The sequence below is a fragment of the Typopeltis vanoorti genome, chromosome 3 (genome assembly GCF_054136105.1).
Source record: "Typopeltis vanoorti isolate ZY-2024b chromosome 3, IOZ_Tvanoo_1.0, whole genome shotgun sequence".
NCBI classification, from domain to species: domain Eukaryota; kingdom Metazoa; phylum Arthropoda; class Arachnida; order Uropygi; family Thelyphonidae; genus Typopeltis; species Typopeltis vanoorti.
This window is the reverse complement of record NC_143551.1, coordinates 89070391-89097706: the sequence shown is the minus strand read 5'-3', so window position 1 is coordinate 89097706 and position 27316 is coordinate 89070391. Positions and strand designations below refer to the sequence as shown.

At 35.0% G+C, this 27316-nt stretch overlaps 1 protein-coding gene across 4 annotated transcripts; it reads left to right on the top strand.

Annotated features, from left to right (window-relative positions):
* Nucleotides 1–6096: 6096 nt before the first annotated feature.
* LOC150108365 (uncharacterized) lies at nt 6097–27024 on the top strand. 4 transcript variants are annotated; one of them, XM_090415765.1, is made up of 3 exons: nt 7319–7637; nt 10924–11079; nt 24308–27024. In XM_090415765.1, exon 3 carries the CDS (start codon nt 24370–24372, stop codon nt 26824–26826), a length of 2457 nt encoding a protein of 818 aa, XP_090271891.1. In that variant the 5' UTR covers nt 7319–7637; nt 10924–11079; nt 24308–24369; the 3' UTR covers nt 26827–27024. The 4 variants fall into 4 exon arrangements, with proteins under 4 accessions (XP_090271889.1, XP_090271892.1, XP_090271890.1 ...); XM_090415763.1 differs by lacking the exons at nt 7319–7637; nt 10924–11079 and adding an exon at nt 6097–6302; XM_090415766.1 differs by lacking the exons at nt 7319–7637; nt 10924–11079 and adding an exon at nt 6432–6449.
* The last annotated feature ends 292 nt before the right edge of the window (nt 27025–27316 follow it).

Genomic DNA, 27316 nt, shown 5'->3' with positions numbered 1-27316 from the left:
TCGGTTCTTCCCATTTCTTAGGCTACGTGGAGGTCCTCCAGTTATGTAGCGACTTATCTTATTATTGCTACAACATTTCAACAGTCATTAAAAGAAAAGTTACAACACATTACTATTGCAACAAATCTCTATAGAATGTACAGACCCATAAGAGTACTGTCTGCAATATATATCCATTAAGTTAAATATTAAATTTATTCACTCAGCGTTTGCAACAGATTCAGGCAATAATTTCCACTCATGACTCTACATCTAAAAAGCATTTCTGATTATCTTATTCGGATTTATCATGCTAGCTGCTGTTTCCTCTATCTACTTGGTAAATACTTTTTAAACATCTCAAATATTCTTTCATGTCAAAAAATAACAAGACTAATTTGATGATGGAGTCCCTTATTTTCTAGTCAAAGACTAGTTTTACATCGAGTTAATGTAATTTTTTTAAATTTATATTAAAAGAGTAATTAGAAGAACAAAGTATGATGTTCCGAATCTATAGGAAAAAAAATAATATTGTCCTCTTAGCAAATAAACAAAACACTTTTATCGCAGTTATACTCGAACAATCCAACCAAACTCCTCGTGGTGCATAAATCTTAATCCGCAGGGAAAGCTTACACGCTTAGATTTGCGTTCTTTATCATTCTAACGACGATTCCATTCCCACGAAACTTCTAGAACACTATCGTTTGCTGACCCTGTATACATTTCAAGTTTTTGTTCCATTTTTAATTTAGATTTCATAATTTTAATTTAATATCTTTCAAAATCTGTTTTATTCATGTCTCATTTTTGGCTAGTGAATATACAAATTTACTTTCACACTAGTTAATTTCACTCTCAACACCTTTCTCTTATTATACCTTCGCCTCAATCAAGTTAGGCTCAGAATTACTACACATACCGGTCACTGAATTAGAAACTTTTATTTAATACCATATTGGAACTCCTTTCGCGACTTCCAATACCGATACTCTTCAATTCCCTATGCATAATTTGGTGAGATATAGATTTGGAGCAGCCTTCATTAAATACTTCGATCAATTGCAGAGGCCAATAGGAAGTTCGGTTGGTTCGTAAAAACCTTCTCAGACGACAGCGATCTCGTTCCTGAAGGACTGTTTTAGGAGAGAGTTGCACCCCTTAGACAAGCAATGCAATTTATTTTCCCACAGATTAAACCGGGAAAAACACAGGGATATCTCACCTTTTGATAAACCAATCAGTCTGCTGTTTTCAATATCGTGGCTGCAGCCAGATGGACACCTACAAGAAGCCCTTTATCGAACTCCGAAAGATCCTTTGTTTTCCTCACTGTGATCAATTCTATTGGGATTACTGCCACCATCATTCCTAAATATTTACTTAGTACACATTTTGAGGCACCTGACCAAGTCTTTTGCATATGAACTGCATAAGTCATTTGCGCACATCTGCAGAAAGGTATTTAATTCATTGGTCAATATGTGCATTCTCAAAATGCACAACCAGGTTTGACTTTTTTAATTATTCTTTTAATATGCACTATGTAAAAAAAATAAGCTAACGTCTTTTTATTCCCGTATATATAGGGAGTAGGCGAGGCCGTTTTTAGCCCTATCTAATTTTTGGAGACTGAGTGGGCAGTTCAATCTCTACTGGTACCGAATCAGAAATAGCTTGTCCAAGGCTATCACTAATTAAGCGGCATGCAATGAAGAGTGACGGCTCAACAAGTGCCGCCATCTCGTAGTCCCTGACCCTTACACTCGTATTTAATGTCTGAAATAATCTGGGTTCTACGGTCGAAAAACCCGCTTGCCAGTGCAAGAGATCAACTAACTCGGGAACCGGTCGAAAAAAGGCTTAGAAAATATTCCTCTAGTCGCCGACTAGACTCGAAATCAAGTCTTCCTTCGTGCGACCAAGCGCCGTGGTATGCAAACGCCACATCCACTGAGTTACGCAGGCTCCGATGCACTATGTTGACAAAAGTATTTGGACACCTAGTTGTCCTAGTGGTGGTAAAAAAAATGCGTTTTAATTACATTTCTAGTACCGAATGTGACCACTTTGGCCTGAATGACAGTAACTGCCCTCCGTGGAATATTTCAATCAATTTCTGCAACAGAAAATTCTTCCATTCCTCACGCAAAGCTACTCTATTGCTGATGGCCATACGAGCGCTGTGGTCTGGAGAGAATTTGGCGTTCTAATTAGTCTGAAAGATGTTCGATGGAGTTGAAGTCTGAACTCTGAGCAGGCCAGTCCAACACTTTGTGGAACATTACTTGGACCAGCAGTGGAGTATGGCACGGAGTACTGTCGTGCTAAAATATGCAAGGGTTGCTGCAGAAGTACTTTCAGAGTGTTGGAAACTATCAGACGTCATGGTTTTGGGCATGTCCACCAATAGACCAATCCCCATCCAACTGAAACACTTCCATTTCGTTACCAGACATTCACCAAACTTGACATTCGCAAAGATGGTCATGCCGGAACCGTCCCCAGGAAATCTCCAAATCCAAGCACAACCATCAGAGTGGAATATTTGGAAGCGATCACACTTATCCTGACGCATCACCTTTTCCCGATGAATCACCCTTTTCCAATCATTTACAATTCAGGAACGGTGTGAAAAACACCAGTACAAACATCGTTTGGCATTGGGGGGAGATGATGTGTGACTTGTTCACAGCAGCTCTCCATGGCCTTTTGCTAAATCTGTTTAATAATGAAGGAGATATTAATTTATTTATATATCAATATTTTATAAGGTGGACCTACCAGCGCTAACATTTCAAAAAAACAGCTAAATGCCTTTTATTTCCCATGGGGAGCAAACTAATCCGTTTTAGCCCTGTGTAAGTTTCAAAAACCGAGGAGCAGTCAATCTCCATTATTAGCAATTCTGAGATAGCTAGCTCAAGATTATCACTAATTAAAAACGGAATCTGGTGAAGAGATTACAGCGAACAAGTGCTGTTATCTCTTGGTCCCTAACTCAATAGATATTATTGTATAAAATCGTGATAGCCTATCTCAGACTTGCTAATGATGGAGATTGAGTGTTCTGTTTTACGTTTGATTTTCTTGTAATTTCGGGAAGAAATAACCCAACTTTCAGGTAGTAAACACTCTTCCTCGTTCTAAAGAACAGGAACCAGTCTAAGAAAGGCTTAGAAAAAGTTTCTATAGTTGGCTATTGGAATCGTACTTAGAATGATTTTTATTCGGGCGGCCTAGTGCTATAGGGGTACAAACAACATGTACGTGGGCTACATAGACCTGCTCTAATTTTGTTTTTTTTTAGTTAAATACGTTTTGTTGCACTTTAGGAAAGTTCACAACTAATTTAATAAAAGCTAGTAGCAATATATGAGTCATCAGCACATAACCACAATTTCTTTTGCTTCCTTCATGAAATATCGAGAATTATTTTTGAGACCTTGGAAGCCTTATGCCTTACTTTTCATGCTCTTGTTTTTTGAAGGTTCGCAATTATAATACACGTACTTGTGGAACTATTATATGTGCTTCAATAGTATTGGAGAAGTGAAAATTTCCACACTAGTGGAAAGAATGTATGGCAATCCCATTGTATAAGGATGGTGCAAACACTGATGTATCTAACTATCGACCAATCAGTATCTATCTCAGGAGTTGCAGTGGAGATTTTGAAAAAAATGGTTAGGGCTTGTATTCAGAAATGAGTTGAGAGTGGATCCCTACTTTGCAATGAACAGCATAGGTTTACTAAGGGAAGATCATGTTTTAGCAACTTGCTCACATTCTATAATAATGAAGTTAGACAATAGAAATGGCTAAAAATGATGCTTTTAGATTTTGCTAAGACTTTTGACAGAATACAGCATGGAAGACTGTTGCATAAATTGGAGAATATGGGTTTGGATCATAAAATATTAGAGTGGAATAAGAGGATATCTGACTGATACATATCAAAAAGTGGTATGTGGGGGGGGATGTGAAACAAAAATTTAAGGTAACCGATAGTGTACTTCAAGGATCACTCCTTGATCCACTGTTATTCAATCTTTACATCAATGATATTGTGAAGGATTTGACAGGCGACATACAGATATTTGCAGGCTGATGATGCAAAGATAGGTAAAGTAATCAGGAATGCTGGTGATATGCAGTACTTGGAGAATGACCTAAATAGATTGTAAATATGGACATGGGAAAATGGATGTCAATTCAATGTTAGTAAATGTAAAGGCATGCTTTGGCATGATTAAATATCCACTGTCTTATTATATTGGTAGGATTATGCTAGAATAATCTCATCAGACTAGGGATCGTGGATTGTTAGTAGACAGCAAGTCGAAGTTCAAGGGTCATATAGCAAAGATGGCAAATATAACTCAAAAGATAATTGCAATGCTGAAACGAACTTTAACATTAAAGATAAGGATGCCATTTTGCCTCTTTACAACGTCTTGATAAGCCTATTGTGTGTAGTGATAAAAATGATATTTGGATTGTGGAATACTGATTATGAAGACAGATTGAGAATTTGTAGAATGCATACACTTGGAAACAGGAGAAAGAGGGGTGATATGATTGAGACCTGCAAACCTCAGTTGATGGAATTTTTCATTTTATCGAGGATGGGGAAAGGACAAGAGGACATCTTTGGAAGCTGAGAATGAATTCCACTAAGAAGGGGATGAGGGCTAGATTTTTCTCTCATAGGGTGGTGCATGATGAAATGGATTGATATTGAATATTGTGTGTGTAAGTAGTGTGAATGAATTCAAAAATAAGTATTATAGCTGATGTGTGTAATATGTGGCCTCCCTCGATAAGTTCCTGACTCCCTGTAGGTCTCTCTTATAATAATAATAATAATAATAATAATAATAATAATAATAATAATAATAATAATAATAATAATAATAATAATAATAATAATAATAATAATAATAGAGCAATATGAAACTGTTGTATTCATAAAATTAACAGATTGCTTTGGAAAAATAAAACAAAAATATTGTCATAGAGGATGCATTTTCAGTGCAAAGGGACTTTCATGTCCATATTAGTGCATAAGATTTTTATGATCTTGATGGTATTTAAACAGCGAGATAAAAATTTAGTCTTGAAAAATAAATGTTCTGTCTTACGAACAAAAATGACTGTATTTTTGTGAAGCATATTGAGTGCTCATATTTATATCAATGCTCAGGACGACTCAGGACTATGCCAATGGATTTAGCTTCTTCTACTGTATCTCTTAGACAAAACAGTGCAAATTACATACTTCTTATTTGCCACGCAGAATCATTTTAACAAAATATTATATATAATTGATCGTTTCAGTAAAATTATATCGATCCTACTATGACGTTGGCAGTGTGAGATAGCTGGCTCATCTGTTCACAGATTTATTATCATTATTATTATGTGACACCTCCAAGGAATCCAAAGACTCATTGAGGGAGAGTGTGCCAATAGCATCGAACGATTGGATTCCTTCCAAATACTAACCATGCTCAAACTTGCTTAACTTTTTGCGTGAGCCATTAGTAGCAGAGGCCCTATCAATCGATCAACATTGCAATATAGAGATATTTAGATTCATCTGTAATGCAAATCAGTGACATTAAAATCTGTATAAAGAGTGGTCTAAATAATTGATTTTTTTTAAATGTCAAATTCTTAATTTTGATTGCTTCAGCATTACAATTTATAAAAAAAATATTATGCCACAAGTATATAATGTGGAGATACCATGTAGAAATAATCATAATTTTCCTTTGTGATAAATTCATTTATGTTACAATTTTATTAATTTTATATGTGTGATTTAGCACAATATATTTCATTTCCTTTAGCATAGTACGTTTGTTTTTTCCTCCCTACAAATCTATGATATCTGATTTCAATACTAAAGGAGGATAATTGAAATTCCGTTTAGGTTTAAATTTGCTTAGGTTATTTTTTAAAAACTTTATTATTTTGTAAGCCGAAATATTTTTCAAGGTGATAATTTCAAAACTTCTTGTCGATAGCTACACGCTTGTAGCGCTACCTATGTACGTCACTTTGAAATTACTAAACCTTGAGCCACACGTACTGTTCTACGTTAAGTTGCACGTTTTATATGTTAAGTATATAACAGGAAATTGCATGTCATGAGTCGAACCTGCGATATTAAATGTATTTTCTGATTATTTTTAAACCAGAAGTATTAATGTATTATAATATATATATATTCTAAACGAGTGTATATAATTATTAGAAAATGAATTCTCCAATATGAATATAAAAAGGACTTCAATGCATAATCAGCGATATCTGTAAGTACATAATAGTTTATTCGAGTAGTTGTTCGTACGTATGCGTGGCGATACAGCTGTTCTTATTACTGAGTACGAAAGCATTGGTTTTGTGAATAGAATTTTCGATGTTATTATGCTTGTTATTCAACATGTAGAAGCACTTGAGTTAGTTTGTATTTGCAAGTTATTTTAATTCGTATTATATTATTTAAGTGCATTTTGTAATACGTTTGATTTAGTAAACAAAACTAACTTTTCATAGCATATGGCTGTGATGGATAAATACATATTAGAATGAGGTTCCATCCTTCTGCTAGATTTGCACGTGCAAGAACTGTACATATTTGTTTATTTTTTTAGAAACTGTGCTGTATGGATTTCAGTTATTGAACTCACTCCATGATATGAAAAGCGTTTTAGACTAGAGAAAGGTACCTCTGTATGAATGTTAACTAAGAGTTAGCGATAAATATTTTCTTAATATAACTGACCCCCGGAAAATCCCAAGCCTTGATCCTTAAAAGAGCGTCCTTGTTTTTCAGCTGGTAGCTGAAACAGAACGTATTATAAATATTGCAAAATTTATTAATAATTGGTAGTTGTAAAAAAAAAAAAAAAAAAAAAAAAGAGTAGTTTTGGGATTTTTTTGAAGTTAAAGTATTCTAATGCAAGTCAATGCTATACTAATAGCAATGTATTATAAGTAGGCCAATGCTGCCAGCACACTTGAAACTAAATAAGCGAACGACATGGGCATGAATAATAGTTTAATATGCCAGTAATTAGTGATAGTTAATTACTGGCATTACATATACATTTGGCGATGGCGATACGAGTACTTAAATGACATTGGTTTACAATTCCCCCCCCTCCCACTCTGTTTTTTAATCTCTAGTTGTTATTTAGTAAAAATGTGTTTTTGGTAATTTTTTACAAATAGCGTTGAACTATTTTTTTAAAATGAAATCACTATGACGATATCCATTAGAAAGAATTCAGTTTATAAGAGTAACGTATATCACCTGAAATGGTTTTGTTCGTTATTATTTTATACAAAGATCCTGTTATAATTTAAGATATATGATTGTCTTTGCCTTCTGACGCCCATTGATGTCCTTTTAGTTTTTAACAGTGAATTATCTCACCTTTGGACGAGAGGCCCTTAGGTGTGGAGCCTGCGGCGTTTGGGGCATACTGGTCTAAACAAGCACGTGCGCTTTTGATAACTTATAATTTGAAAATCACAAAATCAGCTAAAATTCAGAAATTTTATTAAAATGACATTCTTTATTAAAAACACTTTTAATAAAGTGATTATGCAAAAGTTCAGTAAAATTACATTAAATTTTTCAGGTAATAGTTTTTTTTTTAATATGGTTTATTTATTTATTATTATTTGTTATTTCGATAAATATGAAGGAATGCAATTTTTTATTCGCTCATTTACATTAATAATATGAAAAGAAAATGCAGATTCATATACGTAATAGCCTGATAGGACCTGGAGCAATTTTTGGAAGTAAAAAAAAAATTATCTGCCCATGATACATGATTCTTTGGTTCTATATCTCTTCCACTTTTAGTAATTCGTTGATTAATTCGGAAAAGAAATTATATATATATATATATATATATATATATATAAGAAAGAAAGAAAACAAACATACGAGTATAAGCATGTTTATTGAATCAACAAAAATCTTGTTACAGAATAAAACCAACTTCAAGAAATAATGCAGTTGATATTTCATTTATAATGCTGGTGTTTATAAATATATGTATTTAATATATCGGCAGAGTAATGCATATGATGTGAACGATCAACGAAAGAAATAACTTAATTGATTTTGCCGATATATTACAAGTTGTTGAAATTTTCAGAATTGTAAGTTGTAAGGAATATTTCCATGTACAAGATATCATTAAAGTCGCCATATGGCGTGCATGGACAGAATTACTGCAAACTTTTCTCCAGGCGCATAACCTTCACTGACATAATGCTGACAGTTTATTTTAATTAACTTTTATTGTTTGCTAATTTACGAAAACTAATTGAAATATATTAAAATTATACGACATACGGACTCTTGATGTTTAAGCCTTTCCTTCAGGCTATGCCGTTAGTAGGAATGATGCTATGCCATATACTCTCACGTTAAATTCTAGGAATTATAATCACGTGATGTAGTAGGAGATAGGTTCTATGGAACTGTTCTAGAGGGAGGGACTCTTTATGAAAAATTTCTACATCGATATTTTTCGTATGTATGAATGTAGACAAGCAATATATTCCAGCAACCTACTGTGAATTTGCAAACTTTTCTCCAGGCGCATAATCTTCACGGCGTTACTGACATAATACTGACAGTTTGTTTTTAATGAAATGTTAATGTGTTTGTTAATTTACAAAAACTAATTGAAATTTGTTGTTCTTAAAACAGTTTTCCAGTAGTTTGGATTATATTATAATTTTACTGTGTTCTTAAACAGTATACAAATGTCTGAAGAGAACAGAACAAAAATTTTGTTGAGTGGAAAGAACCAAAAATATTAACAATTACGATGAATTAGATAAAAACCCGATAGCTAGACTTTGTGGACACGCTTCTTACGTTGCTAGTAATGTACGTGCGTATGGTTTTTGATAACAGTATGTGTACATATACTTCAGTTTTTCTGAAAGAATAAAAGATTTCTGTTATAGAAGAGCTATTCGGTGCGTCATTTAAATTTCAGGCTTATGATTTGTATAAGAAATAATATCGAAGAACAGTGTTTTGGGGTCACCAAAATGTTGTTAAATAAAGAATTTAGACATACAAGTTCTCTATTTTGATTTACTTGGAATTGAGAGCTAAAACATGAACAAGCTTCAAACTGGCTATTCAGGATTAGGTGCAGCACATAATTGTAATATTTTTAACATTGCCTATTGTAATGTTGTGCATAATGAAATGTTCTTTAAAAAATAAATATTCACCTGACTTGTAAGTTACTGACACAGATATATCTCGTTAGTGTAAAATTATGTATAGGTGGGAACCAAGGAAATCAAACCCATGCTTAACCCACACTAATTCACCCAGCAGCGTTGCTTCCCAATTCTGAAGGACGCTTACCAACACAGTTAATAATTCTTATTACAGGTATTGTCATTGAAAGCGTTGGCTATCTTCCAGAATCATCTGGTTTCATTAAATGCTGTTTGATTAGCAGGCAGAAGGCTAAATTTCTTTGTAATCACAACGTGCTTTTGAAATATTGAGGGCAGGTTCTATTTTTTCAAAAATGAATACTTTATTATTATTGTAGCCAAATCTTCATTGAGTTTTAAATTCATTAAATAATATTTCTAACACATGCCCGGTATCCTACACATGTAACGAGAAAGTGATAATTTCTTGTTAAGTTATGAGTGATAAAATAATAATAAAAAGGAACCTCCAATGTACAGTATTTTGATACATCTAATGGAAAGATGATCACCCCTTTAAAATATCCTCTTCTATTTGAAATTTATTATTATTATTATTATTTTAACCGTAATAATTTTCCAAATAAATGAATAATTTCAAACTCTGGATATTTCTAGAAGTGAAATTTGGCAGATCCAAATATTTGTTAAAATGTGTTGAATCTAGGGCTCCGTATGTTCTATGATTTCTTAGTTTTTGATTTTATATCTACTAATTCAGATAAAACGTAGAATTTGGCTGTATCTGTGAGAAAACATATTTTTAAAAGAACCTTTTTAACAGATCCTCCTCGAGATGGCACTGTTATCCCAAGTGCTGATATTTTTCCAAAGTCAGTATATCCAAACTTTTCACGACCTCTTCATGAAAGACTGTGTTTGAATCAGAAATGTTGACCCCATCTTCTTCACTATGAAAATATCCTTTTTATATCATATTTTCTTCTGACCTAAATAACACACATTAGTTTCAAACTGCTCCTCTCCCCCACCCAGCTTCCAAATTTACGGCCTTTATGGCTAGGTCCATCTCAATGGAAGCTGTGATTTAGTTTGCTAAAGGCTAAGTGAATCTAAGTAGACCTTTTCATTTGATCTCTCCGTGTGAGAACACCACCTTTTATATTTAAATAAAGTGACTAATTTTAATTGAAAATAATTTATTCTGAAAATAGGATATTTAAACAATATTGCTTACATGACTCTACACGTTTTCATGGTTTGAAAAGTATTGGTCATTGTGTGTAACTCAGTTTTGCCACATCCGAGAGGAATTACTTCATTTCTCAGTCATGAATATTAAAATTTTCCTATGGACTCTGTATTCCTGTTATGTGTTGTGGCTTCTCATTATTGTTTTCAGAGTTGAATTTGCAAAATAACTAAATATAATAATATTAAAATATAAACTTATAATAAATGTTTATAAATAATAAATAATTTATAATAAAATTAAATTAAAAATGTAATATTTAATTAAATATTAAATAGTTGAATATATGGGTAAGAAAGGGCACAAAAACGTTGGTCTAATTGGAATTGCAGCAAATCAACTAATGTTCCTAGTGTATTTGTCTATTAATTGCGTTTACTCTCGGGGAAGTTCCTTTTTCCGAGGTATAAACCCCGGGTTTTCGGATATCTTTATAAAAGATCCTTACATAGGTTCCTGGCGTCACGGAGAGAGAAGTTCCCAACCGAAGAGCAAGTAACCTGACGTCCTTGTAACTGTGCAACGAAGGCGTTTTCCTAATTGACTCCGGCATCAAACTCAACTGAAGAAGTCTACTCAACGAAGTCCTACTCGGTATGTCTAATTAGGTAAATAATTCATGAAGGTCTGTAAAGATGCAGAGTTGCTTTGCTGGCCAGTCCTTTTTTTGTTTATCATGTTAACACTGAACGATCAAAGTTGAACTCTCGCTGCGAACTTGAATCGAGTTCAAAACGTGCGTAGAAACGTAACATTACAGGTAAGTTCGCGATATTAAGATATCTTACCTAACGACTGTTAGCGAAAAGGGCCAAAAGATTAGTGTAAGATTATGTTGACGGGACAGGACTAATATCGTGGGAAAGCGATTAGAATCTTTGGCAGAATCAAGTTATCTGTGTTATCATTAACGCAACGAAAAATGTATTTAGGCTTTCATGTAAAGTGGTAGTCATAAGTTTAACAAAACTTAAAGATTCTAAACAGTTTTCCCTTAAAGCGTTAAATTTCATTAAAATATCTCTCGTTTGTGCTGATGCTGATAATAAGTGCTGATCGCTTGCAACATGCCTAAAATAGCTTCTGAAAACAGATTTTTCTTTAATAAATCCATCCCAGTCTCTCTTACAGTTAAAACATTTATGATAAATGAAATCAGAAAGACACGAGGAAAAGTTTTTTTTAGGAGTGAATAATGTCGTCGAAAATTGAGCTTCGAACCCCAGCATATTTGTCGGACGAGCGGATGCGTTAAGCATTCAGTCAATTCAGCCGACCACCAAAAACTACTGTTTTTAGTTGTCTGCTTAATAATATATATATATATATATATATATATATATATATATATATATATATATATATATATATATATATATATATTTGTTATGGGGAGGGGAAGGTTTTAGTTGGTTGGAATTGTCGCAGAGGCTATTAAACTAGCGTTTTATATCTGCTTATAGCGCGTATCTGACTGGCTTACCTTTATGCTCGATGAAAAACCGAGTATTTTGTAAGAAAAGCCCTCTCTCCCTCCGCCATATGAGAGTTGCGAATTCGCCATTATTGAAAAGACCTTATAAAAATTTCTTCGCATCTTAGACCGGATCGAAATCTTTCTCTTCCAACAGAAGGGCCATGTCCTCGCATCTTCGTGATTGACTGCACTGCGGAGGTCTTATTTTGTGAAACCCATCATCCACCAAAGGTTGCGAACTTGCTGTATGTTTTAAGTAGTGTGGATGGGCTAAGAATTCAGTTCCACAGCTGTAAATAGACCAAACATGGTATTATTATTATTATTTTTTTTTTTCAAACCATTTCAGACTCTTGTAAATCTTTTTTTTTTTTTTTAAAGCCATTTCAGACTCTTGTATCATCTTGCAGCTAAAGAATCCACAAAACATTCATTCCTGTTTAAGGTGGTTGAGAGAAAATTGCACGTCGATAAATTACTGAAAATTTTCACTAATAATATTTATTTAAAATTTAGTTTTATTTATTTATTTAACCGAAACTTCACGACAGTATTCTGTCATGATTCTTGAAGGTAAAAGTAATCTCTCTTATCGTCTCTCTCTCTCATTGGATTTTTACTGATCTGCAACCCGAGAAATAGTATACGTGGTGCCTTTTGATAATTCATACATTACAATTTTGTCCTGCATATGTCACCAAATCTGGCACACACACGTATATAAAAATATGCAAATAACTACCATTCAAAGCAGCAAGCAACATTTGCAGATTTATCTTATATTCAGTTCGATGCTATACGACGTTTTATGCATATCACACACATAATAAACCTACAGCTGTTAACAGTTTTAAATCTTACTTAATTCAGCAGCGCTAAATCAACGAGTTTAATACCTGTACGGAGAAAAATACCATGAATCTGAAACAGGGGAAAATTTTTCGCACCTCGATTCACAGCATTCCCATCAAAGGAAAGAATGGAGAATTTTTATTTATTTATTTAAGTTGGCGGCGTCTTAGTAGCGGTGTGTAAAGCAAGAAATAACCTTCCTCCTACTTGAGGTATTAATACCATCTTGGGAAGGTTTCGGATCATAAAATATATCAGTAGCTTTGATATAAGTCGGCCTTTTCCCCAACAGTTTGAAGGACTCTAATTATCTTTACTTTTAAAACAAAATCTTATTTATAGCTACTGTAAGAATATTTTCCTCCTAATAAAGTACCACATTATTTTTATATATTTTTATAATATATTTTTCTCAATATATATGCACCACTTTTTTTATTAATTACATTAGTCAGGAATTAAAGTTTTTCCATAGAAATCAACATACTTTTTGTCTGATTTCTGAGTTACTAAGGAAAGGTGACCTCTTCGATATGTTTTTGATTGGAGTTGGGTTGGGTTGAAGGCCTTCATCGAATGCTTTCAAAGTTACAGAAGGAAATCTTAATAAAGGATCAAGAATATAGGGGGAATTTAGTAAATGGCCAGTACTTAAGTTAGGCTAAATCTTCGCTTACATTAAATCCTTTGCATGTCTACCTTGATCGGCGAAATTGGAAAAGGGAAGCTAATTTGTCAATTCGAGATGTGGATGTTTAAAGTCACCAAGGACTATTTCAGGAGCATTTGAACTAGTCAGCTTCGGATATAAAAAGCCTAGATTAGGGCGATTTTCAGAACCCAGTAGGTGGATACTACAGAATTGGGAAAGAAAATGTTGAAGCAGAGAGTTGAAAGAAAAGCGAGAATATTAAATTTTGCATTTTCTGGCATGGAATGGATTGTACAAGTGAAACAGTTGAGATAAGTAATTATAAAGAGCATAGTTGGACATTCAAGATGTACAGTGGCTGATGTAGTTGCAGTTTTAGATTCATATAAAAATAGGTCTCGTTTGGATGTGTATAGCTGGTCGTGCACATCATTTATGTCCGTATGTTGCTAAATCAGGAGTGTTTTTTTTTTTAAATTGGATGCTTTGTTGCTGTTGTTTATGCAAGGAGGATTTTTGTACAGCCACAGTGATATATTCTCCGTTTTTTATGGTTGATTATTGGAGAAGGTTAATTAAATAGTAGGGACAAGTAGCGGGATGACATGAATCCACTTGCCATTACGTGTTATGTGACAGTGACTTCCACATGGACTACTTGGATTATATCATGGTTTGTCAGAATACGTGTCAACAGAATTATGTTGTAGTCAATAAGAAAGCTCCTGATGTGTTACACGTATGTATTACTTAGCGATCACCTATGAAACCACTTTACTGCTGTACTCTCTGTAAAAAAGCATAGAGACTTTTGCTTTTTTACAGTGCATTTGGCATTCATGCCCTTAGAGGATATTCGTACACTGCGTGCAAGAAGTAGGGAAAAAAAAACAGAATCCTTCTCTGGAAATCAAACATGTCAATAACCACTTCAAAACTTCCAGTATGTAAGCGTTGATGGGTAGATGGAGGAAAATTTCCTCCCACTGAGAAGATATCTTTTTGCCATTTTTCGCATTTAATGGAAACTCTCACATCGTGATAAAACATTGTCGACTGAGCTTCATCTGTTTCATTAATTCATATGTTTCATTAAAGTTTATATTTCCCAGTTATAGGATAATTTTAAATCGTGCCATTTATGACATACTTCCTGAATATCACATCAAAAAAGCATATGTATTAGCTCTAAGAGTAGACTGGTAGTTTGAAAAGAAAGAAAGACTTCATTGTGTTAATGTTCGTACATAGGAAACGTATTACCTATGTACGAACATAGGACAGCACAAGATTTTAGATTAACCTAAATTATGTATGTGTGTGTGTGTTCACCAGTTTGAGATAATATTAGTTAAGGTATTTTGGACCGTTCTTCCTTCATTGCGACTACTAGTCCATGCTTCATTGTTGGGTGCACTGGTCTGGTCCTCATCCAACGTTCCAGTGCTTCCCCAAAGGTGTGCCTTGAGTTGAGATCGGGACTCTCTGCTTGCTAGTCAGTTTTTCCCCCACTTTTACAGAACCATGTTCCCCGGGGAAACATATCATCCAAAAAGAGTTGCATATCTTCTTTGCGTTCATCCTTTCAGGTGCTATAACCAAATATAATCCAGGAGAAACATTTCTAGACCATTATACCTTCGCCACTAAACTTCACAATTGGTATGATGAACTCGCTAATCCATTAGATCTACACTCGCCTCTCCGGCAGAAAAAGGATGTTGCGTGATTGTCGCTCCACATCGCAAACTCCAACATATACGAAGCACTTGCGATGTTTCTATACCATTGTGGTGCCTAGACTATTGGTGTTTGACTTATGTGCAGCAGGCTTTCCGAAGGAAACCAAGAGTGAACAGATCTTTTAGTAGTATTCCTTGACTAATATTACCCTTATAGCTTCATTGAACTCCTAGCTCATCCTTTCCACATCGGATTGCTGTGATTTCCTTTCCACTTTACCGAGCATCCTTTAGTTCCCTGTGATAGCGGACTGGGTCTTTGAAGGAGAACATTCGTGCAGAAATTAGGCTCTGCGGCCAGAAACATTAACAGTTGTCATGGAACATGCCCTAGAAAGGGCCCATAAATGTTTAAATCCCTTCGTGATTTATGGGCCACCCTGTATGTGTTTCTTAGCTGAATTGTTACTCTTACATTCTGTCGGTTGATGAGGCCTCCACAAGGTGATTTAGCCTGTCTCTTGCATATATGGAAGTCTTTCGCTTCCGGAAACAAGTTTTTCAACTTGCAAAACAAGCAGACCGGCCAGAAGAACGCACGTAATTAACAGCCATTATACGCTGGACTAAGGCTGTAATTCCAAGCGGTAATACTCGACTTCATTTTGCCCTCAGTATATTTTGGGTGATATAGATTTTCACCATTTGAAAGTAATTTAATCCCCCCCCCCCAGATAATCTGCGTGATCAGTCGAATTAAAATGTTACTGATTGTTAAGCTGGTATATAAGTACAGTATGCAATACTTAATTCTCACACTTACAGAACACACTGTCGACCGTGTTTGTGATGACAAAATGCTTATTTTTGTCATCACATAAACGTTTCTAGCATTTTCTTGTGCAAGTTAATTAGAAAACACATGCTTCTCCCCCCCCCCGACTTAATATTCGCATGATTTAATAAGTTTGTGTATTAAGCATCTTGCTGATTCCTGATTTCTTCCCCTTTGATTTCAGCTGTTTTCTAATGCTGGGAATGTTCATTATTAAAACTGTTATGAACTTACAGTTCGCAAAGTGTTCCTTTATTGCGGGAAAATCCATTTTTCTTTAATAATAATAATAAAATAGGATTAACTCGTAAATAACAGCCACTTCAACTTAGTTGACATGAATTTTCAGTTTATTAGAAAATATTTCCTTCACTGGTGTAGTTTTCATTGCACATTACTAGTGCAAGGTCACAGGTATTAATGCGAATTACACGTTTCTGAATTCCAGGAATTGTCACATAATAATGCTTTGCATTCATGGAAAGGATTGGAGCCAGGGATTTAAAGAAAAAGTCTTACAACACTGACAAATTACAGTACATTATAAAGTATACTTATGTTCTATTCATTCTGGCATTTTGGAAGAGCTCGCAATCAGCCTTGGTAGCGGGGGGGGGGGAGAAAGTGTTGCTTGTTTAGAATTTACAGAAGAGCCAATTTAGGTTGTGAGGACCGTATGTATCATGTCTCTTATTGTGTGTCTCCCTCTGGCTGTTTTGTCTGTTTGGCGGGTAAAAAACTCCGATTTCCTGTAGGGAGAACCCTCCACTTCCGTATAGGACTAACTCGCCTTCGGTTAATAAAGGCGGTGGGGGGGGGAGGTCCTAAATTTAGAAAGAATGTGATAAAATATATTGTCCTAATACTACTATAATAAATTTGTTTCAATTACTATATTTGTGTTTCACATCTTGCCATCCCACGAAAGAAAATAAATCTCGGTCTTAAATAAAGCACCAAACTGAATGGAGTGTGTAAGCTTCCATGTATTTTGCTCATCAAAGATCTCTTGTGATTAGTTGGAGAATTAAGTAGTAGAGGAGATTGTGTGTAGCGAGTAGAGTCCTCCCACGATGAGTCCTTGAAGGTGTCACGTAATAAGTAAAATAATAATAATAAGATTGGTTTAGGATTAAACATTTTTATGGCATACCGTGCGAGTGTTACATCGTACATAACTGTGCTGGGGGAATAAATCTTATTAATATGCATAATGTGTATATTAATCGGAAATTCCTGAATGCTGTCACACCTTTTGTTAGCTCCTCAGTAGAAATATGATCTTGATGTTTCACAGTAAATCGTGCACTTATGCTTACAGTCAGACCGGAACAAATCCAAATCAGTGTCTACTTGGGAACAACAAACAGTTATCACATTACCGGTTTGAACTTGTGCAACTGTGGAACATGAGAGCCAAGGGTTTTCAAATCAACAGCTATATTACAAATATAGAGACGAATTGAGAAAAAGAAGAGCAGTCTTTGTGGGTAACACTACTTTGGTTTTTGTTGCATGACAAAGGACTCTAAAATCTAAACTTTCTAGTGTGTGCGTGCGCATGTATAGCTGTTTGAATATTATTATTATTTTTAATCATGTAATTCACTTAGGCCAGTAAAGCAGAACCTTTAATACCCGGTGTTTATCCGGCTGTTTATTTCCCGATGTTCTGTAATAATTAGTCTCCCGATAAATTTTCCAATTTTAAAACGGTCTTTCCCACATATCCGATGCGTTTCTGTTCCGAAAGCAGTTGTTGTTGAAAAGTGTTTACGTTGGGGTTCTCCATACGACCTTGTGAGCCTTCAAAAATTATCGCTTTGTTTTATCAAAACCAAGCGATAATTGCCCCCGGATATCATAAGATATCCGGGGCAATATCGAAATTTAAAATAATTAAAGGCACTGAAAATATTTTAATAAAGAAACATGGTTTTCAATTTCTAATTGTGATGCGTATACGCTAGAAACCCACTACAACAACGACAACATAATAATAATAAATTTTTATTGGTGTAATAGGATATCAACTGATGAAATTTTTTGTTATATGGAAGGTGGGGAGAGAGAGAGAGAACACGGGGACATCCGTAGATGCCCCCGTGGTTTGAGTAATTTATAGCATTCCTCGATGAGTCCTTGACTCCCTGGAGGTCTCAGATAATAATAAGTGCATTTAGTGTAATGTAGAAATTTTAGAAATGAAAAGTATCTAACTGAATTATATTGAAAATATTAAGTATTTTTCCCTTGAAAACGTGTTAATGAATTTTTAGGTTTTATTTATTAAATTCATATTATTATTGCCCTTTAATTGGAAGTATTAATTAAAAAATAACAAAAAATATGGCATCGATTTTAAAGTGGGCATTTCAGAGTCGACTTTTGATGAAGGTGCAAATTCGATATGCTGTCTTTGGGCTTCTCATTACAGAAGTGTTATTTTTGCGTACGTAGTGAGAAATGAATGTTTTTATTCTCCTTCTAAGGGGAGAATGTTTATAAAGATGAAACTTTTTACGTTTCTTTTGTTCGGAATGAAGATTTCTAATAGATACTGGAATATGCAATCTCTTGGACTCGCCAACTACTATTAGATAAGTGCGAAACCCAAACATTTTTACTATCACTAAAGGTAGTAAAAATACTTTTTTTCCCCCCTCGGCCGGGGCATGTTTTATTTTTAAGGTTTTACTATGTAACTGATTTTTCATTGCTTAGTGTAGGAAGTTAAAAAAACAAACGAACAGAAAATCGAGAGTTTTTCTCCTACAGCACAACGCATCTTTTTCTTGATCAAAACCAGTAAGCTATTCCTCAAAACAAACATTTATTATAAGTTCAAGGAAACAATTAAACTTACTGTGTTATCTTCATGAAACTACAGCTTTATAACATCAGTTTGTCTACTTGGAGAGAAATTATTGTAAAATAATTACAATAATTTCTTTGAATTTGAATACAACTGACAGTCGTAGTGCTTAACCGCAGATAATGTTTAATTAATTGGATAGTCTAAATTCCCACGGGAGCAAAACAAAAAAGGTTTACTTTTAAAGGATCTTTTATAGTGCAGCTATGGTAAATTATCCAGTTCATTTTTTTATGTACTTATTTTAGTTTTTTTTTTTTTTAATTTTTAGATTGGCTATATAGTAGAGTGAAAGTGCAAATAAGGCGAAAAATTTCCTGTTCAGTGTGAATTTATTTAAAAAAAAAACAGTCTATAAAAGATTTGACTTTTTAATTTTTTGATTAATGCATTTCAAAAACGGTGAAAGTCAGTCCAGTACTAGTTTTAGCCGGTACAAACCCAGAAGAATCTTATCGCTTGTTTTTGATGTCCTCTTTGCTTGATCGATTCGAATCCTTCTCAACTTCCCACTCACATCAAGCAAACCAATTTAATGAGTTTTTCTGTTCATTGTAGATGAGAAATAAAATTTTAAAAAAAAAAAAAAAAAGGAGAAAGAGACGTTTACCAGAAAAGCTGGAATTGCCTTAACCCATCGTTTCCACTACGAAAACCTGTGAGCTTATCCCGGAGATAACATTTAAGTTTTTTTAGTATTTCGGTGTCAAGTAATATCGTCTGGCGTGCCACATGTTCACCATCACTGAGTTAGACTTTATTGTGACGATTTGTATCATCCTAGTTTTATAGTGAAACTTTTTTTTTTTTTCTTTTCCGTAGTACAGTTAATTCTTGATATAACACGGTCCGCTTAGTCTCCTTTTTTTTTTTTTTTTGCCAAATTAATTCTAATTCCGCATTTAACTCCTACTAACTTGGTGTTTTATGGCTAACATTGCTTTTCGGGAAATGCTTGTCACGAACAAAAACGCAACCGTGCCGTGCAACTCTTTGAGCAAATTTGCGTCAGTGTGTTTTAGAGCTTTCTTCAAATACTTTTTGCGCTCTAATTATCATGCTTCCATCCCTCCTCCCCCATCTATTCACTTACAAGAGAGAGAGAGAGATTGAAGTGATTTAATTGACTGTGTAATTGCTTTCTTGCTTGCTGAAAGCAAGCAAGAAGTAAAAACATAAACATTTAAGACTGGACAGGAATGTCCAATTTTACTTCCATTGATGCAGGAGAACGCTGAACATATAGATGTGAAAAAGTTTTCACTCATTGATCCAACTAAAGAATAATCAAGGATGCAAAGGATTTTAAATATATATATATATATATATAAACTCCCTTTTTATAGGTAAGATAGAAGTCTAGTGATATATTCATCATTTATTATTTGATGGTTATCGCATTCATTTTAGTTGTGTATTGATACCGAAAGTGACACACATGTACTATTTCTACATCTGTCACTTTCAATATCCCAGTTTCATGTTAAATTTTAGAATCGCTGTTCTAGTGTTTCATTTCTATTAGCATATAAACATATTTGTTATTATCATTGATTTTTTAATCCCAATCGATATAAAAAGCCAATTTTTAAGCAAGTTGATTTTTATTTCATTTCGTATTCTAAATAAATTGCAAGTTCTTTTTAGAATCTTTAGTAAACAAACTGCTGTTTCTTATGTTTATTTTCTCATTTCAGAGTGGCGCTATATTAAGAAAAGTTTGACCATCACTATATTAAATTGTTTACTGTCTATTTCGTTGTTTCTCCATTTTCATGTTTAAATAACCTATTTATTCCAACTATGAATAAATCATTATGTACAGTATTCATATTTGCTGTGTCTAAATAACAAATTATTTCACATCATTCTTTACATGAAGTGACAAATTTGCTTCCAGTTATCACAAATTTGGGTAGTATTTTATTTATGTATTTATTTATTTATTAAAATCAGTTGAAGAATATGGATGAAACTTACTCTAACAAACCTAGTTGTAGCATGGATGATAAATACAGTGTTATCTTGGAGGATGTCTTAATTCTCTCGCCCTTTTATTCTATGTGAATTTTTCCTTATATAAGGGAAAATTTACTGTTCACGAAACTGAAGATGCTTGTGATGACGTAGATGTCTGCTTGTTGAGCTGCTAAACGAGATGACTTGATTTTTTCACTCATTCCACCATTGCTGTTGCTTTTACTATATTAGTAGCACATAATGCGCGTTAACAGGTGCAGTGAGAAACCTCATGACCAACTTGTCAGAGAGCTGACAACGAAAATGAATCAGTAGAATTTTATCAAATGTGCTTGATCAGGGTGAAATGGTATCAGCATAGATGAACAGTTATGAGCTCTGTAAATATTTTAGAGCCTTTGATATCAATCTCAAAACACTTCACTTTTAATTTATGTGCTATTATGCTAAACAAAGAAAATATCCTGAAGTGAATAAGTTATTACTAACACGAGATCTAAAAAATACGCCTTGACCACCGATGTGTCAGGGGGCACTTCAGTTTGAGAGCAAAATAGCAAATCAGTTAATATTGTGTTGAATGATAGTCGGATGGAAAGATATGTAAGTGATCTGCGATAACGAATCAAATAGTTTCAAACAAGATTAACTTGTTTTGAAAAAGATCTCGGTACATTCATGAGAGATGTTATATAGTATTCAACATTTCAGGTCCATCTCCGAGAACTGCGGAATCTTACAGTTCTTCCCAAAATGTGGTATGCGAAAAGTCTTTAGGCAGTTCTTTTTATATATATATATATATATTATTGTCGCAGATAAGTGCAGGTCTGCTCTGTAATTAATTTTTCAACAATTCAATAAATCTAAAGGAAGTTTTAAACAAAATGTGTGTTTCTTGGTATGTTTATTGAATAACCTCCCTTAAGGCTGCCTCTGGTTGATGGCGCGATTTGAATTGTTTACATTAAAAGTTTCGATTCAAATAGCTCGAACCACGCTGTAAGAACTCTGCTAAATTTCGGAACCACTCGTATCTTAAATTAACGGACATTAGCGATTGTTTTACTACCTGCGCATGCATCTGTGTATGTTTAAACATAACCGTGACTGATGTGCATGCTATACGTGTGCGGATAATACTGTTCGTTTTTTTTATCAGTTGTATTAGCGAATCGAGCCATATAATCAATCGTGTTCTGTGCATAAACTAGCGGGATCCTATACTTTGAAGACAAAATGAGGACAGTCTTTCTGGTCTGCACGTAGCCCACAAGCTGGTTTCCCTCAGGTGTATTAAATTTGGCAATATCTCAACGGCTACCCTCATAAAATATTTAGGATTCTTAAAACATACTACTACTTCATGTCCAAATGCTGAAATAATGGATGACAAGCTATTGTGTTTATGCGACTTGGCATAATATATTCAACATCGCTTGGAGCGTAACGTTAGTCACGCTTCTTCAGTATTGGTTTGCGTAGTAATTGATTGTTAGTAAAAAGTAACATTTATCTACAGCTTAATTAGTCAATAAAAAGTTAACAAAAGTATTAATTTATTTAATAATAATATTCCAAATTCAAAACTGGTAAGTACGCTTCCTCGTGTGATTCGACCTCTTAAACTTGTGTTTTGAATTTTCGTCCTCAAATATGTAATGAGTTGACTTTGAGTAGCCCAATAGTTCAGTGACAACTAAAAGCGTGTGCGACTTCAAGTTCCAGTTAATCCATCTGCTATCCGAAGTCTCAATAAAGATCTTATTCTTGCATTTGCTTTCTTCACGCTGTTTCTCTCAGTGTTCTGATATTCTGTCGAGATCAGGGAATATCGGAATACGAGCGAAGATATCTGGATGTGATTTTAAGGATGAGGATCTTGATTAATGGCATGCATTACACACTGAGTTTTTAGGTGGAAGTACAGTCCATTGCAGACATTGTCGCATCAAACAGGAGGACCGCCCTGTTTTTAATATATTTAAGAACATATAAATCGTTAGGAGAGAGCCGATTATACGAAGGTTTTTTGGAAAATAAGGTAATAGCCTATTGCATCCGGGGAAAATAAGTTCATGGTGAGATTTGAATAGCTGAATATAGCCATGAACTTTTTTTTTTTTTTTAAGCGCTACTTAGAACGTATTAAAGCAGTTAGTGGGCCATCCGTCACAAACATGGTTAATGCACGAAGGCGTTATCATGATATACAATAACGCCATATCATACATTACACTCACGAGTGGTTACAGCACTATAACTCGGAAGTTCGAGATCATCCTGGACATAGTTCGGACTTGCACCTCGGGATTTTCTGGCTTTCCAGCCTCCTTCGTAGCTTAGTCACGAAGACAGCAAGACATTTTGTCATTCGGTTAGAAAGACGTATTCGAATGCCTTCTAGGACACACGGAATCTTTATGGTTTTCTAAATGAAGTTAAGTTAGTTAGTGAGTCTCATATGTAGGGTGACCGTTTTTTTCCTCAATGCAAAACATGAAACTGGCTGTAGAAGAATCCACAAAATTAATAGACACAATGTACTAGCAGTATATAGCTTTAGTTGTTTCGTCGGTAATTCTAACCTTTTCGGTCCAGTGATTTTCATTTCTTTGTACATTGGAAGAGTATCTGCCTGGCAAGCAGTTTGTAACTGACAGCGATGTGGCACGTGATGTCGTTTCCTGATTAAAGACACACGACACTAATTTATTTTAAACGGGAATAGATGTCATGTTACGACAAATGCACACACACAAAAAAACATTTGACAACACTTACGTGTCCACACATCTATGTTCAGAATAAAACCTACGCTTTTTTTTAAGGAATGCTTGCTACTTTATTTTTTGAAACATTTGTAAGTTTAACAGACTTCCACGTTTAGCTTTACTTTAAATTTTTTCACACATGAATCCAATCATTTAATTGTTCATGATTTGATTATTTTCAATTTGAACGGTTCGAATTGGTCGAACATTTGGAATTTTTGGTAATTGAAAGTAATGATAGCTATGAATGATAGTGTTTAACGGGGGAAAAATGGATTGTGGTAAACTAAACCCTGATGCTAATTATTTCCGAAGTGGTATTTGCGAGAATGTTTAGAAAAACAGTGTTTTATTTATTTTATTTTATGAAACAAACTATTATAGTGGTGTGAATTAAAGTGCACTGCTTCATTAGGCTTATTGAATTATAGCAGTGAAAATGGGGTAGTGTGAGGAGGTGATGGCAATTCAAATTAAATTGACATTATCATAAGGAATACAAAAGACCAAAAAAAAAAAAAAAACCAACACACACAAAAAAAGTCGTGCCCTTTTTATTTAATGAAAGATCTACTTCGATTGTACACACACACACAAAGAAATATCACTTTTCAGTGATACTTCTTTGTGTGTGTACACCATGTTATAATGTATTTAGTAAAAATCTGTTTCTGGTACAATCCTCAACTGTTTTTACGATTTATTTCAGATGTTCCAATTGACACGATTGGTTGAATACCAATATGCCATAATTGGTTGAGTTACTTGAATATGGACCAAGACATCAAACCTACAGCGATAACGAATGAAGATACTGTGGATGACTCTGATACAAAAATCTTGTCTCCAATGAAAGAAGAGTTTAGAGAGCTGTTATGTCCATTGTGTGGCTTATTAATGAAAGACGCTGTTCTTAGTGCTTGTTGTGCTTCAAGTTTTTGTGAAGAATGTATACGAAAAACTCTAATCAAGGAAAACTCTTCCATGTGTCCAGTTTGCCAATCCTGCGACATATCTCTGGAGAGTCTCATTCCCAGTATCTATTTGCGTAACCAAGTGCTGAAATACAGAGACAAGCCATCCTCCATCGTATCCGTTCAAGAAGAATCTACGTCGAACACTGTGGAGTCTCATGATGATAATTCTGTTTCTCCATGGACAAGCAATACTTTCATCGAGCAGTGTAGCCCGTCCCATGATAATCCTGTTGTTATTCAGAATTGTGATTCTACTATTGTTAGCACTCATATCACTTCATCAGATGTCGAACGTAGTAAATCTCCCAGCAGCAATTTCGATGACCTTCAGCTAACAGACATCCTCGGTATAACACAGTCTCCCACTGCAACTGTGCTTTCAGGAGAAAGCACTAACTGTTTAGTGACGTCGCAAGACCCTTTATGTGATAATCCTGTTGTTGTTCAGAATTGTGATTCTACTATTGTTAGCACTCATATCACTTCATCAGATGTCGAACGTAGTAAATCTCCCAGCAACAATTTCGATGACCTTCAGCTAACAGACATCCTCGGTATAACACAGTCTCCCACTGCAACTGTGCTTTCAGGAGAAAGCACTAACTGTTTAGTGACGTCGCAAGACCCTTTATGTGACAGCAGCGAGAAGGAAAACAATCACGGTGGTAGCCCTAAAGACTCTGATAGTGACGACAACAGTCGCATTCCTGAATTGAATATCAGTGAACAAAATCAGTCTGATCACAGTCCTGAAGTTGGCTCCAACACCAAAGAGGACAATTGCTTGGAAGATGACGGGACCGCCGCCACCACCACCACCACCACTGCTGATATCCCAAAGGTGTTTGGTGTCCCTGTCGCTATTGTTTCACCTACCACTAGCACAGGAAACACGGACAAAACTCCAGCGATTCTTGAACAACCAGCGTCCCCAGTGAAGACAGAAACTATTGACTCAACATCTGCTCCAGAACTTTTAAAGTCCGCCGATTCAGAGGTGCAGAAGATTCCCACTCTAATAACAAGGTACACCCAGCCAACCAGCGCACCCTATACTGCCCGTTACGATCAAGACTATTATAGTTCTCAAGAATATTACCACTGGTACTGGACAGTGTACTACAACCAAGTGGCCCTCGCCCCATATCGTGGTAGTGACTCTGGACAGCCTCAATCTTCTTATCGTCAGGGTGGGTATCCTTCCAGCAATTATTTCAGGCCTTATGAGCGATCTTTTGATAGAAATAGAATAGATGGGTCGTCACCATTTCGTGGAAGAGAAAGACCACGATATTCTCAGGAAAGGTACTTTAGCGATTCCTCAAGACATTCCAGATCAAGGCCAAGAACTCTCGAAGAAAAACTATACGGCGAAAGGAACGATGAGCGCATCTATTTATCAAAAAGCAGCGATAAGCGTGGAGATTCTGCTGATCGAAGTCGATCTAGAACATCCACGAATAGTGGAGATAATAAGGAGCTACAATCATTGAAATCGGAACGCAAAGAGTGCCACGGGGACGACAGGTACGAGCGATATCATAGAAGCAGCAGCAAACGAAGTTCAGTCGTAAGCAGTGACAGTACTACTCACGATTCTTCTAGGGAAAGTACCGGCAAGAGAAGAAAAAGCGAGATAGTCAAGCCAAGCAGGTCTAGGAAGGAAAATGCCGATATGGAACGACCTGCAAGTCGTTCGTCAGTTGAGAGAAACGGCAATGTATCGCGCAAGGAAAAAGACAACACAGCATCCACTAGGAAGAAGGAAAGCATGGAGACTCGTTTACGTAGAACTCACCGAACGAGGTTCGAAAGAGGGAAACACAAAGTTGAACGCAAAAGACGTTCGTCTTCTTCCAGCGCAGGTGTTTCAAGCAGCGGAGATTCTTCGAATAGTTATCGGCGATCCAAAGTTGAAAAAAGAAAAGCGAAAAGCACATCGCGATCGTCGAAACTTCACAAACCCAGAAGAGAAAAGGATCATAAACGAAGCAGAAAGAAGTCCACTAGCAGTAGTAGTAGTTCTGATACTACTACTACTAGCAGTAGTAGTAGTAGCAGTAGTTCTAGTAGCAAGAGTTCTACTACTAGTAGCAGTAGTAGCAGACAGTTTGTTGTTGGAGAAGGGGATAAGTGTACCTTCAAGTCCAGCGAGAAATCAAATCAAGAGGAGCCCTCACATTCTACTAAGCAACAGTCGACTCAAGACACCGTTCAGAAATCGAGTGATACAGACCCAATCTGTAGTTGAAAGAAGAAAGGATTTTCCAAGGAAAATCAACAATAAGACTTCAAGTGCAAATCTAAAGATGCCTTAAACAGGAATTCAAAAATTTAAATTTGCAGATAAGAGAAAACTCTAGTCACGAGAACTGTTTCTCTGAGTCCTTATTATCTGTGATATGAAGTCGAAGTTATGTTGGCCGAGAATAAAATATTTATTCTTTCATGAGTTTTGTTTATTTCGACATGCGAATATTCTTAGTTATTAACGTTGTTATGAGGAGCATTGCGATTCTCATAACAGCACTGATTGAATATACAGGTAGCTTATAAGCTTAAGCAACATTTATTTAAATTTAAATACAAAATTTTAAAAAATAAATTTTTTAAAAAAAAATTTTTTTAAATTTTTATCCATGCACACAAATATTTTTATCCATGCGCACAAAGACAAACAATTAAAATTCTTTTTCTATACTTTGATATGATTGCACCAATTGTTGTTATTCTTCACTTAT

What these genes read in the sequence shown, in the direction of transcription:
- LOC150108365 (XM_090415763.1), top strand. Translation starts at nt 24,370, where the DNA reads ATGGACCAAGACATCAAACCTACAGCGATAACGAATGAAGATACTGTG.